Source organism: Sander lucioperca, chromosome 5, assembly GCF_008315115.2.
Source record: "Sander lucioperca isolate FBNREF2018 chromosome 5, SLUC_FBN_1.2, whole genome shotgun sequence".
Taxonomy (NCBI): Eukaryota; Metazoa; Chordata; class Actinopteri; order Perciformes; family Percidae; genus Sander; species Sander lucioperca.
In genome coordinates, this window is record NC_050177.1 from 41,464,484 (window position 1) to 41,479,446 (window position 14,963).

Here is a 14,963-nt window from a genome sequence, read left to right on the forward strand (position 1 = left end):
TCCATGTTATCTCCTTACATATACCTACACTCTCTGTCTCTGCAAGATTGGGAATGATTGAGATTTCTCTTGGCACATCTACCAGAAGACTTCCAACTTTCAGACACGTTGCTCACGTCACATTTACATCGTCTCTCTCAGTTGGAGGCTGCGCAGTAACGTTCAGCGCTCACCGGAAAAGTGCTTCTAAAGGCCTTCACTGGTCTCTGTCCAGAGCAACGGGATCTGTTGGTCCATTCTTATATACAGTCTATGGCTCTAACTGGCAAGCGTGTTTTCTGGAATATCCTCTCTGCTCCAGTTTTGTTTCACTGGTAGCAGCTGGAGCTACTGCAACAGAGTATATAGCAGGACTCTGTACCATGAAAAGAGGCTTCTTAAACATATACTACACAACCGGACATGTCCCAGCAGTAATGTGACCCGAAATTAGAGAGAAATGAACAGCATTGGCCACCAAGATTACAGCTATCTGGCATGCAGCTACTTAATCGTTAGCAGTAGGCTAACGTGGATTGTAATGGAACAAAGAAGTACTGTGTTTAGACAATGTTAACACCGCAATAGCTAAAAAAAAAACACTCCAGTCCTGTCTGTCTGGAGCAGATGACCAATCATAGAAGGCCGGAGAAGGCCAACTAAGTGTTACGTGACACCTAGCCAAGAGTAGAAAACCTATTGAAACCGGAGCGTTCAGAACAGTTGGAAATCTGAACGGTGTAGCTCACAGCAATTTCTCTAAGATATGTTTTCCTCATTATTTGAAGTTTTGGCCACATTTAACATGAAAATCCGACATTATAACACCGTAGATATGACAGAAAATATGGAAAAGCATAATACCTCCACTTTAAAAAATTACAACACTGACTATAGTTCTTACTTCAGCCCCATGGACACTGCTTCAGCATGGTGAGAACTCTGAAGCTTGACAGATGGTTGACAGACATTATGGTTGCTAAGCTATGATTGGAGAACTTCTCTTCTAGAGAGTGTCTAGCCAATAGTGAATTTCCAGTCAAAAGTATGTTGTACTTACCGACGGCTGAGTAAAGGCCGGAGCATTGTCGTTGCTATCTGTGACAGTAAGGATTACTTTTGCTTCTCCAGTCAATCCTTCTCCCAACATGTCTGCTGCCTTTACCACCAGAGTGTATTTGGGGTATTTCTGTTAGTAAAGAAACAGTTTAACTATTCAACTGGAAGACTTAAACATTTTGCGGTCATTTTACAGACTCAGTTTGAGCAGAATCCTTGAAACTGAATTCAGCTGCAAAACTAATGGCATTCCCCCTAGCCTCGGCTGATGTCATGTTACATGATGACACCTTAAGTCCTTTTGCTTTAGAAATTGCCTTCAGCTATGAACAGAAGCAAGTGTGCTGTGAAAGTGGTTATGGAAGTACTTATTGTGGTACTAGTTACCTTCCCCTTGGAATGTCAATTCATATTAAATATTATAACTGCTATTCAAGTATGTAAAACAATGATATTTAATATGTATTTAGCGGTCCAAACTCTAAATGTACAGTGTATAAAAGTAACAGACCCTGCCTTCTACTCCATCAAGGGGCATTCGTTAAGTGTACAGTCACTGAGATCCATTGCAGTTTCTTTTGCTCCAACCAGTAGGCAATTACAGTAATGTGCTCTTTGTTAATGCAAAATGGAGGAAACCTGCAAGCAGTGCTGAACGGATAATCATGACACAAAACCATCTCAAGCATCTCGGACTTGAGACCATAGACGGAACAATCATGGACAAAGGTGTCACGTTACAATCCAGCTGTTGTTTTTTTATTGGCCGCCGGGCTGGGGTGGGTGTGGCCTACCTGTGTCACCGAGCTTATAAGAGCAGACTGAGGGGAGTTCAGAGAGAGAGAGGACATAAAGTGGTGGAACAGCTCAGGGAGAGGAAAGAGCAAAGCTTTTAAAACCTTTACAGACTTCATATTCACTTCATACAGTTTATGGAAACATGTAAATGAATGTCATACAGTTTAATTTGGTTGCTGTTATTAAAAAATATGACTGAATTAAAAAAAAAAAAAATTTATTCACTGTACTGTACTTAATACTGTACATCTGGCCATATACAATCAGCCAGTTGCCCGACAATTGCGGTGGAACAGCTCAGTGAGAAGGTTGGTATCAATTGGATTTTAATGATTTTTGATTGTGATTCTTTAATGGGCGGAATGAATATGAACAGATCACATGCTTAATTTATGGATTTTTCTTTTTTTTAAACGTTCACAAATTTCATATTCACTTCATACACTATATAAATATTATACAGTTTAATTTGGTTGCTGTTATTAAATAAGAGGACTGAATAAGAGTCTGTTCTTTTTTTCATTCACGTAACCCGCTGAAACAACACAGGGTCCAACATACCGTACATCGGGCGATATACAATCAGCCAGTTGATGGAAAAAACATTTAATTCAAATAATTTTACAGACGTGGCTTCACGAGCAATGTTACTACGTCTGCTCTTATCTCTGAGACTTTCCTCCACTCTACCAGTGTCTCTCAGCACGCCACACAGAGACGGACACAGTACCCTAATAAAAACAGTTTTATCTTTTTCATTTCAATAGGGGGAAAGCATGCAAAGACAAGTGCAATTTGTTTTAGAAGTCTCACCTCTTTTTCTAGCCCACCGGCATTGACTCTGATGACTCCTGTGATTGGGTTGATGACAAACATGAAGTCACTGGGCAACGTTGGCTCCTGGCTGATAAGACTGTAGCGGATATCTGAGTTGTCAGTATTTGGCTGGTCAATATCTGTGGCCACAACCTTAATCACCTCAAAACCTGGAGAGATGGAAGTCAGAAGTGAAAACTAAGTACAGACTTATCAAAGTATTCAGAGCACTCCATAAGAGAGGGGATTTACAAAATAAAGCTGGGCCATACAGGACTAACAGTATGTTGGTTTTCATTCCAATCTAACAATGCATCTGGTGATCATGGTATGTGTAGGGTTAGCGTGTCAGTTAAATCATTTTGTAGTTTTGTCATCCCCCATAGAATTATTATTATTATTATTATTATTATTAATATTATTATTATTAGGAGTAAATTACCCTTAGATGTTAAAAGTAGTGTACAATCTATGATTACTAACTAAGGCTAATTACTTTAATGCATTGCGCAATCAGAAAACAAAGGTAGATTTAGACAACTACCAGATAAGAGTAATGATCAAGATGACAAAGAGTCCAAAGTTGTTTCTGCCATCAGATTTAGCTTAATATGTGTGCTCACTTCAGTGGCAGCACACTATTGTTTTTATAATTAATATTTTTTGGACCAACCATTGACCCCTATAATTTCAACTGGAAAATTTGTTTAAACTTTGAAACTTTGTTTTTTGAGAATTTGAGTGAGAAGTGAGAATACTGCAAAAAAAAACTGTTTCAACTGCTATTGCTAGTCGACCTTCCTCTTCCTTTGTGTTGTAATTTTAAGCTCCGGTGGATTTATGAGGACTATGGTTAACTGCTCCTCAGATCTCTGCAGGGTAAATCCAGACAGCTAGCTAGACGATCTGTTCAATCTGAGTTTTCTGCTGCACGACTAAAACAACTTTTGAACCGACACGTTACACCAAAACAAGTTCCTTCCCAAGGCTATTTTGCAGAGCCACCGTGGCTCCATCCAGCGCTTAGCACCGCCCAAGAAGATTGTGATTGTTTTAAAGGTCCCATGACATGGTGCTCTTTGGATGCTTTTATATAGGCCTTAGTGGTCCCCTAATACTGTATCCGAAGCCTCTTTCCTGAAATTCAGCCTTGGTGCAGAATTACAGCCACTAGAGCCAGTCCCACAATGGGCTTTCCTTAGTATGTGCCATTTCTGTGTCTGTAGCTATTGAGGAGGAGAGAGGGGGGCTTGACCAACTGCCACTTTGCTCGTTTGAAAGCTGTGATGTCTCTCTCTCATGAGCTCATAAGGAGCAAGATTCCAGATCGGCCCATCTGAGCTTTCATTTTCTCAAAGGCAGAGCAGGATACCCAGGGCTCGGTTTACACCTATCACTATTTCTAGCCACTGGGGGACCATAGGCTGGCTGGGGGAATTCATATTAATGTTAAAAAAACTCATAAAATTTAATTTTCATGCCATGGGACCTTGAGAAATGCCATGAGACCATGAGAAATGCCAATAAACCAGAGCACCTTTTTCTCCCTTCGCAGAATGCTGTGTGGACTAGCCAGACCCTCCTGTGGAGGAAGTTCTGGCAGTGCCAGACTAGGTAACAGGTAACATTTAAAAAAGTCCCATTCAGCACTAGCACATCCACTAAGTAGTATTTCCCCCAATGTGCAGGTCTTGGATTATACTATATCAAAGTAAAAGGTCAAACAGTAAAGTCCTATCCTGCTGTTTTGTCTTGTAAAAGGGAAACATACTGTTGAACTCTGACATACATCTTTTTCAGGATTAAATGAGATCCACTAACAGTACCTCTTGGTGAGGCCTCAGCAACTTCTCCCAGAAAGGTGGATTGATTGAAAGTAGGTCTGTTGTCGTTCTGGTCAATTACTTTCACTATAATATCCATAGGGGCCTCAGCATTTCCTGCACCTTCTGCTACAGCATGTGCTTGAAACTGTATGACAAACACATTTGTATTATAATACTGTACATGCAAGAATACTCCATGGAGATGATTGGGCATGGATCATACAGAAAGATACATACTGATTCAAGTAATCCTGTTATTGATCAAAATGTGAATATGTGTCACCATGTTCTCAGTTGAATTTAGAGTGAGAGCCTTTGAACTTACATAAAGTCTTAAATGTTTCTGAGAGCCAGACACTTTTATGTAATTTAACAATAATCCTGGCATCTGAACGTTTAATAAACTAAGGAAAATTTAAATATGACTTAGTTATGCAAGAAATTTAGTTATAGAATTATATGAATTCACATGCATGAGCCTGTTACCCTGTATGATGAGCACAAAAATGTGACACAAAAATGCATTTAGCCATATTTTAGCAAATATTTTTTTACAAGTTTTTGTAACATACAGAGCATGGAAGGGCAGCAGAGAAATGGATTTTCTTGCAGGTGGGACGTGAGAAGCTTCTTTGGATATTTGCTTTTTAGGCGTGAATATTACATTTTCTTTTATTGAATTAAAGTTAACCATGTTTTCTGAAGGAGCAAAGTACCAACAGGGTGAATGTTTGGTACTAAGAGTATACATTTTGGGTAAAGTATAGCTTTAAAGATCCGCTGGAAACTAATATTTAAAACTATTAAATTCTGAAGGAAAATGGAGTACAAAGTGTGTTAGGATGACTCCTGGCCTGATCCTGAAAATTAAACAAAGAATGTATGTGTAGCACTAACATCAGAGAGGATGCTTACCATGTAGCTGTCTTGCTCCTCTCTGTCCAGTGGTTGTGTGAGATACAGAATACCAGTGTTTCTGTCCATGGTGAAAAGGCCAACAGGAGGCTGATCAGCTCCTGGACCAGTGATGCTGTAGAAGATCTTATTCACACTATGTGCAGCACTACGGATCTAGACAAAACACCACAGGCCATAGTTACCACTCTCACTCACTACAACAATAGTTACAATATTGTTAAACATGTTTTACTACAGTAAGAAAGCAATGCAAAAGTATTTGAGTAACAATATATTTTGTGATCTCTCTGGCTAACAGCTCTGTTAATCATATCAGCCATGGTGAGAACAACTATGCTCTTTCATTATCGCAATTGAAAACATTTTGATTTCTCCTGATGACAGGATGCTAACACTTGTCATTAAAAAAGTAACTTAGTAAAACCAAGAAAACAAGGTAATTCAATTTTTATCACAAGTTAACGGTTAAATAAGTGTAACAATGGCTTTATTTAGGGAGGAGTTGGGAGAGATGCAGACAAGAAAATTGAAAGCTCTATTTGAATGTACTGTAAATAGAAATAAAAAATAAAAAAATTAAATACAACCCAAAATAATAATTTAAAATCCGAGCTCAATGACGGCAGTAGAAATCAACATGGAGTCATCTTTTTCAGAAACAAATATTAAATACAGTTCAGTACCAACGAGTATGAGGGGCTTTATTTCCTCTTACTTGAGCTACTTTTAGGGGGTAGGGTCCTCGGTCATTCTCAACGACATTGAGGTCAGGAATAATCCATTCTCTCTTCTTCCTCCTCAGCCCCTCACCCGACTTGGGAACTTCCAGAATGGGCACCTGTTGATCAGTTGCACTCTTAAAGAACATGTACATTTAATTAGTTACAGTGCAACAGACACCTCCTCAGTATGTGCACTGGACTCTTATTGGCCTGAAACGCTGAATCATGGAAATTACAATGACAATCCATATCTGATCATGTTACTTCTGTCAAAATGTCTCCACTACATGTAACAAGTAAATATTGGATGTTTACTCCACTATATGTTTTTGACACTTATTTACTTTTTACATGAAAAACAAAACAAATTGTATGCTTGAATGATATGATGCAGTGATTTACTATTAAGCTACTCAGTAGCATACAAAGTATATAAAACTGGCTCCACATTGATGAACGTAGCATTAAAATGCTCATTGATGCATTGTGATGAAAACACACATTCTATTATATTTTATAAAATATAACCCTTTGAAAGGAGCCATTCTGCGTAATGAGTAGCCTACTCTTACTTTTGATATTTAAGTGCATTGTGCTGATAAAAACTTCTGTACCAATCAGTAACATTTTGAATTCAGGACTTTTTAAAATGAAGATTTTTTACAACAATGTATTCCACCACTGGTCAACATTTACTCTCACCCTTCTTCTCTGTGTGTGTGAGATGTTTGTTTGAACACAATAACTAAAGTTCCACTGTGGTGTCTAAAAACACATGAAGTAATTTGAAATTTGTGTCTGAACAACAACAATTATGAGTTGTGTTCATCAAAAATCATGTCAGCCAAACGGCATTACTTTATAAGTGATAAATAACAGTGTAGGAGGCATAACAATGGTGCAGCTGGTCCAAGCCAAGTTCATTTTTACTCCTTATGTACTGTTGTGTAGGGTGTCAGCAGTAAGTGCTGCTAAGAAGTGAGTGACTTGGAGGGTGACACTCAAACATGGCAAAATAATTGCATGTGCGTGTCATTTAGTACAGCACATAAAAATAGTTTGCGTTAAATGCCTTTTAATTTTTTAATTTCCCCTTGCGGGATAATAAAGTTTACTATGACCTATGACTTCTTTGTGTTGATTGTGTGTAACATGGGCTTTGAAGCAGTAGAGCTTTTTTGCTCCCAGTGGCTCTGTAAGTCTGACTAATTGACCCTACCTGCAGTAGGAAATGGACAGAATGGAACAGATTGAAGGAGGCCGACTCCAGATCAAAGATTTTACCCAACTGACCAGCTATTCAGAGTCTGCAGTCTGTCAGCTGCCATTCTGATTCTCTCTGTTCATTACTGTCAAACTAGCTGCTGCTCCATTCTCTACTCAATTAGAGAACAGACTGCAGGAAATAAACAAATATAAAACAGTCATAATATATAGTGATGTAGCATTTTGTCATAGGGGCTGAAAGAAAATCCCTATTTGCATTGATGGTAGCATTTAAGCTTCAAGAACTACTTTGAGGAGAGGTTCTACAAAAGATTTACTACATTTTAACACATATGGTCACACATTATTATTTATTTGTTCTGCTTAAAGTGCTGATATTATGCTTTTTGGCTTTTTCCCTTTCATTTATTGTGTTACATATCTTTTTTGTGCATGTTATAGGTTTACAAAGTGAAAAAGCCCAAAGTCCACCCCCAAAGGGACTTAACATCTCCAACAGAAAACACTGTTCACAAACTGCTCCAAACAGCTCTGTTGTAGTCCAGCCTTTACTTCCGTGATGAACGTGCGTCACTCTGTAACACACGTTATAATGCTCGCCTAGCTGCTAGCATGGCACGCCCTCTTCCTGGTAGTCCTTACCTAGCTACTGCGCATGTGCGACTCCCAACAAAGATGGAACAGAAGTGAGATGCCTCACTCTGTAGCTAAATCAGAGAGCTCAACACCCAGGGTGAAAAGAGGAGCTGCAGCAATGTGCAGTACAACAAACATATGGAGTTTTTTGAAAATTAAACCATGTAAACCTATTCAGGTACAACCTCTAAATACAATTATGAACCTGAAAATGAGCATAATATGAGCACTTTAAAATAATATGTTTCAATTGTAACTACAGAGATACAGCAGTATTTTGTCAGTATAAATTGTTTCTAATCTCCGCCCTATATTCAGATTTTAGAAAATAAATCTAATTTTTTAGATTTTGAATTGATCTTTACCTGCTCTGTGCTACTTAAGACTTCTATTGTAGGAAAAGTGACTGGGGAGCGTTTTCAAAGATGATGTTGTATATTAAAGGAGGCTGCCTGTTCACTTTCCTTATTAATTGATTGTTCATCTATCTTCATCTGATTGGCCAGACCAATCACCAGCTGCAACGAAAAAGTAATAAAAAAGTAATTGCAACTATCTGATCCACGGTCAGCTTGTCAAGCAGTCTTACCGAGTGAGACACTGTCAGTCAAAGCCCCTCTGCATACTGTCCATGTAGATTTAAATCCAATGTGGGCTTTGTGAAGTACTCTCATCTTCACATAACACCTGCTCAGTTTGTGCATGCAAAACAAAATGTCACTATTTTGATGGAGAATGTATTTAAAAATGCATATATCATCCTATTTCAAAAGAGCTTACACTGTCTATTCCATCATGTTTGACCATATAATTTGGCTACTCACAAGCCTAATAATTAAAAAAGGAAATCATTATGTCCATTAGGTCTCACTGATTGAGTTGATTGTTCAAAGCCAGCCCTTTTGAATGAATACCTCTGCTAGAACTAAATTACAATTATGAATATAATTTCTCACATTATTTCAACAAACACAGTGACCAAAGGGTTTCAGGTTAATATTTGGACATTAGTAGGAATGAAAGAGTTATTGTATATGTTCTGGCTGGCTCTTGGAAAAGGTTAATCAGCACGTCAGACACGGGGGTAAAAGCTAAAGTAGTAGTAGTACACAACATAAAAAGTTGGTGAATGCTTAGGTAATGTTTTCTGAAAGCCTAACATATAAAAGCATTCATTTAATTGAAATCCTTTGTCAGCAGCATTCAGAAAACATCTTAAACTTAAGCATAATTTTGTTTTCTTTATTTTTCCTAAGTGAGTATTCCACTGTTTGTAAACCTCAGTGAAATGAAGAAGAATCGATGTCTGGTCCACCTGCACTAAATCACCATTCATGTCGTTCAACTGTGATTATCATATGTAAAGTCAGATTTATCGGGGGCCTGTTGCACAAAACCAGGATGAGGGATTAAGCTGGGATATTCAAGTTATCCTGGATGAATTTAGCTTTGATTTGGTTGCACAAAAGCAGGTTGAATTAAACCTAGCCAAGTAACCATGGAGATGTATTCTTTGCAGCTAGCCTGCTCCAGAGCAGGCTAACAGCCAGGCTAAGATTAATCCTGGAGTCTTATGTGTTAAATCAGCTGCTGCTCTGATCCAAAATAAACGTGTTTAACATTTATTCCGTTGTCTTCGGAATGTGTTCTGCTTTATTTTTATTAACATGCATTACTTGTCACTATTGCTGTCACAAGTTTGATTTAAATCCTACTATTGCAGTTGTTTGGATGGTAAGAAATGGTTGCACATGCACCGGAGATAAAGTGGGACAATGTGGAAGAAATGGGCTTTTCCTCTGCTGCTCTCCCCGTGAATTTGCCCTGTGCAACGTGGAGAGGCGGGGGGAGGCTTTTAGGATCCTCCCACACCGTGCAGCGGACTCTAAAGGAGACTTTTAGCGTCAATAACGACGACAATGGCTCCTGACCAAACGTCCGTCTTTTACGAGATGGGAGTGAGAATGTGTTGGAATGCCACAAAGTTTCTTAATCTTTTTATTTTGGTGCTGTCACGCATCTTGGGAGTGAGAAAAAAAACTTGAATAATAGGCTATATTGTTTTACAGATATGCTTACAGTGTGTATTGAAGTCACTTACTTCTTTTTCTAGTTTTTGCCCAGTCATGTTTGTTCTGTATGAACATTAATTGTAGAAAGATATTTAGAATTAGACATAGCTTATAAAGATTTGTGGATATGGTTGTAAAACATATTCTCGCGTTATGAATAAGGGTTTGAAATTAAGCCTAGTCCTTAGGGTAAATCCCCCGAGGAACATTAATTCCCTCTGCTCACTTTTAAGGCAAAGCAGGCTAAATAATAAAACATTTTATTTATATAGCGCTTTACATGGTAGGCTACTCAAAGACACTTTACAGTAAAACCAGCACATTTAGCACATAACAGATACAGCAATAAAACCAACACATAAAACAAGCATATTAAAAGCAATTAAAACAAAGTGTACAACTTTGTAAAAATGTGGAGTGACTAGTAAGTAGCCTAGATCTTTTTAAATCCTTACGCATTCAGTCCGTCCGCTATTGTCTGCCAGGCTTTTTCTCTCTCTCTGATAACAGCCGTATTTCCCTTTTTGCATATTATATGCTTCACCTCCTCGTAACTTTCCATTAGAAGTTGCTGCTCAGCGGGTGAAACACATGCCACACGAGTCTTTCTCCATTTCTGCATCAGTAAATCTGTGATCGATACCGTGGTCTATTTAAGAAAGCCGTGGACGTGCACTTATCCCAGCTATCTACACCTGGCTTGACATAGCTTCACCTTCTCATCCTGGCTCGGTAAACGTGCAACCGATTAAGCCGTGATGAGCTTTTGTGCAACAGGCCCCTGGGCTCACCCTTTTTGCACAACAATAGCTTTAAGCCCTTTGTGATGGTCTGATGGTCTATTCACATACATGAGGGGACTGCACATTTGTGTCTCAATAGTCCCCTCTTTGTCGGAACAACAAGATGCACACCTCTAAAGAGAAATTTACCTGGCAATTTTGTTTTGCCTTTGTGCTCTAAAGGCCCTGACACACCAAGCCGGTGGACGTCGAACAGGCGACTATGGCCACCGTGGCGTCTGTGCCAAAAATTTGCACTGGAACACACCGCACAGACTACAGCCGACGGCCAAGTACCACGTACGTTTTGCGAATGCATGCAAGGAAATACCTCCCCATACAAGCAAAAAGGGAAATGTTTGTTATGATACCCACAACAAACAGCGTTTGCTCTAGCAGTGGCAGGACCGAACAGAGCCTACGGTCCCTCTGCTTCACGTCCTGCCGGGAAGACAGTCGTACCGGGAGATGGCTAACTGAACTGTGCCTCTCCCGGGCTGTCATACGATCTCTCGGCAAAGAAGTCTCCCTACGGTGGGAGCGGAGTGGAGCGACTGTATGGCCCACTACTGACTGGCTAGCTAACGTTAGCTTGTTAATTTCTAAATTAATTTCTTTTTTTTTTTTTTGGCTGCGCCGGCCCATGCAACTGTTAGAAACATGCAAAGGTTTTTTTTTTTATCTATCGCCGTTGATCCTGTTCGTTAGTTTGCTGCTTCCATGGCTGTACTACAGCTGTAGCGCGCTGGGTTTGTGTTTTTACAGGTATATCTGGTAACCCGGCACGGCTGTCAAAATGTGCAATTGATACCAACACACAGGCCATAACACAAATTTCAAAGGAGAAAATACTGACTTAAGCATTGCTGTCAGAAAACAGTATTTCAGCTTAGCGTGTTTCCTTAATATCTGATAACACATTGTGGTTGGTCATTTTTGGATTTAATACAGTAAATATATTACATATTGCACCTTTAAAGGGGAACTATTGTATGGCATTTTCAGGTTCATAATTGTATTTTTGTGTTTGCACTAGAACATGTTTACATGCTTTAAAGCTTAAAAAACACTTTATCTGTTTCCTACTGCCCCTGGCTGCTGCACCTGTATTCACCCTCTGTATGAGTCTGCTGGAGCTCCTGTCTCTTTAAACCCCCCTCTCGAGAAAGCCCAGTCTGCTCTGATTGGCCAGCGTGTTTCCTGGAATCTCCGCCAGTGTTGCCAACTAAGCAACTTTGTTGCTAGATTTAGCAACTTTTCAGACCCCCTTAGTGACTTTTTTTCATAAAAGCGACTAGCGACAAATCTGGTGGCTTTCTGTAGAAAAGACGCCAGTATTGTCCGGCGAGCACGCGAGGTCTTTCTCTCTTGTGGCCGCCAAACCAGTCATCTCTCTCTTCTGTTCTGTGACTGAGGAGCAGTCTCCCTCTGTTTTTAGAATTCCTTTTTGACTTCAAATATAGGCTACCTAAGTAATAATTATAATTTAATATAAATTCCACTAGTGAGTTTGGGATTATTTGGCTAAAGATTTCTATTTCTTTTTATCTACCTTGCTGACACAACCACTAAGTTTTATGCAAATGATTGAGTAATGGCGTCACAAATATGCAAATGAGCGTATGATGTAATCTAGCTACATTTAGCGACTTTTGGAGCTTTTTTTATTTCATTTTTTTTTTAACCTAGCTAGTGCTAGCTACTTTAAAGGTCCCATGACGTCTCTTTCCCGAAATTCAGCCTTGGTGCAGAATTACAGCCACTATAGCCAGTCCCACAATGAGCTTTCCTTAGTATGTGCCATTTCTGTGTATGTAGCTATTGAGGAGGAGAGAGTCCGGATGGCTTTCTTATTTGTCAGTACTTTTAAAGTTTTAAAATATAATTTCATGTCATTTTTAAATGAATATTCTGTTTTCTTTCAGAACATATACATTTATGGATATAAAATTTTCCAAATAAAATTGAAAGATTCTAAATGAAAACATGGCATTTATCCAAATCAAAAGCTCGCCTCAGATGTAGCATACAATACTGACTCAAATGACTCGCACAACCCGGATCAGTTTAGTGAGTGACTCAGAATAACCCGAGTCCTTAAAAGGAATCAAGTTGCCAGGCCTAGTTTACACTGCAGTAGCTGAAAAAATGGAAAAAAATAGAAAAAAATCCAGTCCTGCCTACCTGGAGCAGATGACCAATCATAGAAGGGTTAGTGATAGACCTGCTGTGCCTCGTTATGGTTGCTAAGATATGATTGGAGAACTGCTCCTCAGGGAGTGTTTAGCCAATAGGGAATTTCCAGTCAAAAGTATGTTGTACTTACCGACGGCTGAGTAGAGGCCGGAGCATTGTCGTTGCTATCTGTGACAGTAAGGATTACTTTCGCTTGTCCAGCCAATCCATCTCCCACCATGTCTGCTGCTTGTACCACCAGAGTATACATGGGGTATTTCTGTTAGAGAAGACACACAATAAGTTTAACTCATCAACTGGAAGGCTTAAGCATGTTGTCATTTGCGGTGGAACAGCTCAGTGAGAAGGTTGGGTATCGATTGGAATTTAATGATTTTTGATTGTGATTCTTTAAGGGGCGGAGTGAAAACAGATCACATGCTTAATTTACAGATTTTTTTTTTTTAAACCGTTACAAATTTCATGTTCACTTCATACACTTTATGGAACCTATTAATACTTGTTATACAGTTTAATTTGGTTGCTGTTATTAAATAATATTACTGAATAATAATCTGTTCTTTTTTTTAATTCAGTGTACTGTAACCCGCTGAAACCACACAGGGTCCAACATACTGTACATCAGGCCATATACAATCAGCCAGTTGCCGGAAAAAACATTTCATTCAAATAATTTTACAGATGTGGCTTCACGAGCAATGTTACTACGTCTGCTCTTATCTCTGAGACTTTCCTCCACTCTACCAGTGTCTCTCAGCACGCCACACAGAGATGGACACAGTACCCTAATAAAAACAGAAGTTTTATCTTTTTCATTTCAATAGGGGGAAAGCATGCAAAGACAAGTGCAATTTGTTTTAGAAGTCTCACCTCTCTGTCTAGTCCACTGGCATTGAACCTGATGACTCCTGTAACTGGGTTGATGACAAACATGAAGTCACTGGGCAACGTTGGCTCCTGGCTGATAAGACTGTAGCGGATATCTGAGTTGTCAGTATTTGGCTGGTCAATATCTGTGGCCACAACCTTAATCACCTCAAAACCTGGAGAGATGGAAGTCAGAAGTGAAAACTAAGTACAGACATACTCAAAGTATTCAGAGCACTCCATAAGAGAGGGGATTTACAAAATAAAGCTGGGCCATACAGGATTAACAGTATGTTGGTTTTCATTCCAATCTAACAATGCATCTGGTGATCATGGTATGTGTAGGGTTAGGGTGTCAGTTAAATAATTTTGTAGTTTTGTCATACCCCATAGAGTGGACTAAAATTACTCTTAGATGTTAAAAGTAATGTAGAATCTATGATTACTAGTTAAGGCTAACTACTTTAATGCATTGTGCAATCAGATAACAAAGATAGATTTATACAACTACCAGATAAGAGTAATGACCAAGATGACAAGGAGTCCAAAGTTGTTTCTGCCATCAGATTTAGCTTAATACGTGTTTTCACTTCAGTAGCAGCACGCTAATGTTTTTTAATTGGCATTTTTCTGGGCACAACATTGGCCTAGACCCCTATACTTTTAACTGGAAGATTCGTTTAAACTTTTAAACTTTGTTTTTTGAGAATTTTACTCTTTTTTTTTCTTCTTTTTTATATCAAAGTAAAAGGTCAAACAGTAAAAGTCCTATCCTGCTGTTTTGTCTTGTAAAAGGGAAACTGTTGAAGTCTGACATACATTTTTTTTCAGGATTAAATGAGATCCACTAACAGTACCTGTTGGTGAGGCCTCAGCAACTTCTCCCAGAAAGGTGGATTGATTGAAAGTAGGTTTGTTGTCGTTCTGGTCAATTACTTTCACTATAATATTCATAGGGGCCTCAGCATTTCCTGCACCTTCTGCTACAGCATGTGCTTGAAACTGTATGACAAACACATTTGTATTATAATACTGTACATGCAAGAATACTCCATGGAGATGATT

The 14,963-nt window shown here is 38.9% G+C and overlaps 1 protein-coding gene across 1 annotated transcript in view; it reads right to left on the minus strand.

Annotated features, from left to right (window-relative positions):
• LOC116041154 (cadherin-23-like) overlaps positions 1 to 14,963 on the minus strand; it is a 107,917-nt gene that overhangs the window by 4,085 nt on the left and 88,869 nt on the right. The window contains exons 15-22 of the mRNA XM_036001440.1: positions 14,756 to 14,900; positions 13,902 to 14,074; positions 13,162 to 13,290; positions 6,112 to 6,252; positions 5,394 to 5,549; positions 4,479 to 4,623; positions 2,650 to 2,822; positions 1,040 to 1,168 (exon numbers count right to left, since the gene is read on the minus strand). Coding sequence (XP_035857333.1) covers positions 1,040 to 1,168; positions 2,650 to 2,822; positions 4,479 to 4,623; positions 5,394 to 5,549; positions 6,112 to 6,252; positions 13,162 to 13,290; positions 13,902 to 14,074; positions 14,756 to 14,900 — 1,191 coding nt within the window. The remainder of the gene's footprint in view (positions 1 to 1,039; positions 1,169 to 2,649; positions 2,823 to 4,478; positions 4,624 to 5,393; positions 5,550 to 6,111; positions 6,253 to 13,161; positions 13,291 to 13,901; positions 14,075 to 14,755; positions 14,901 to 14,963) is intronic.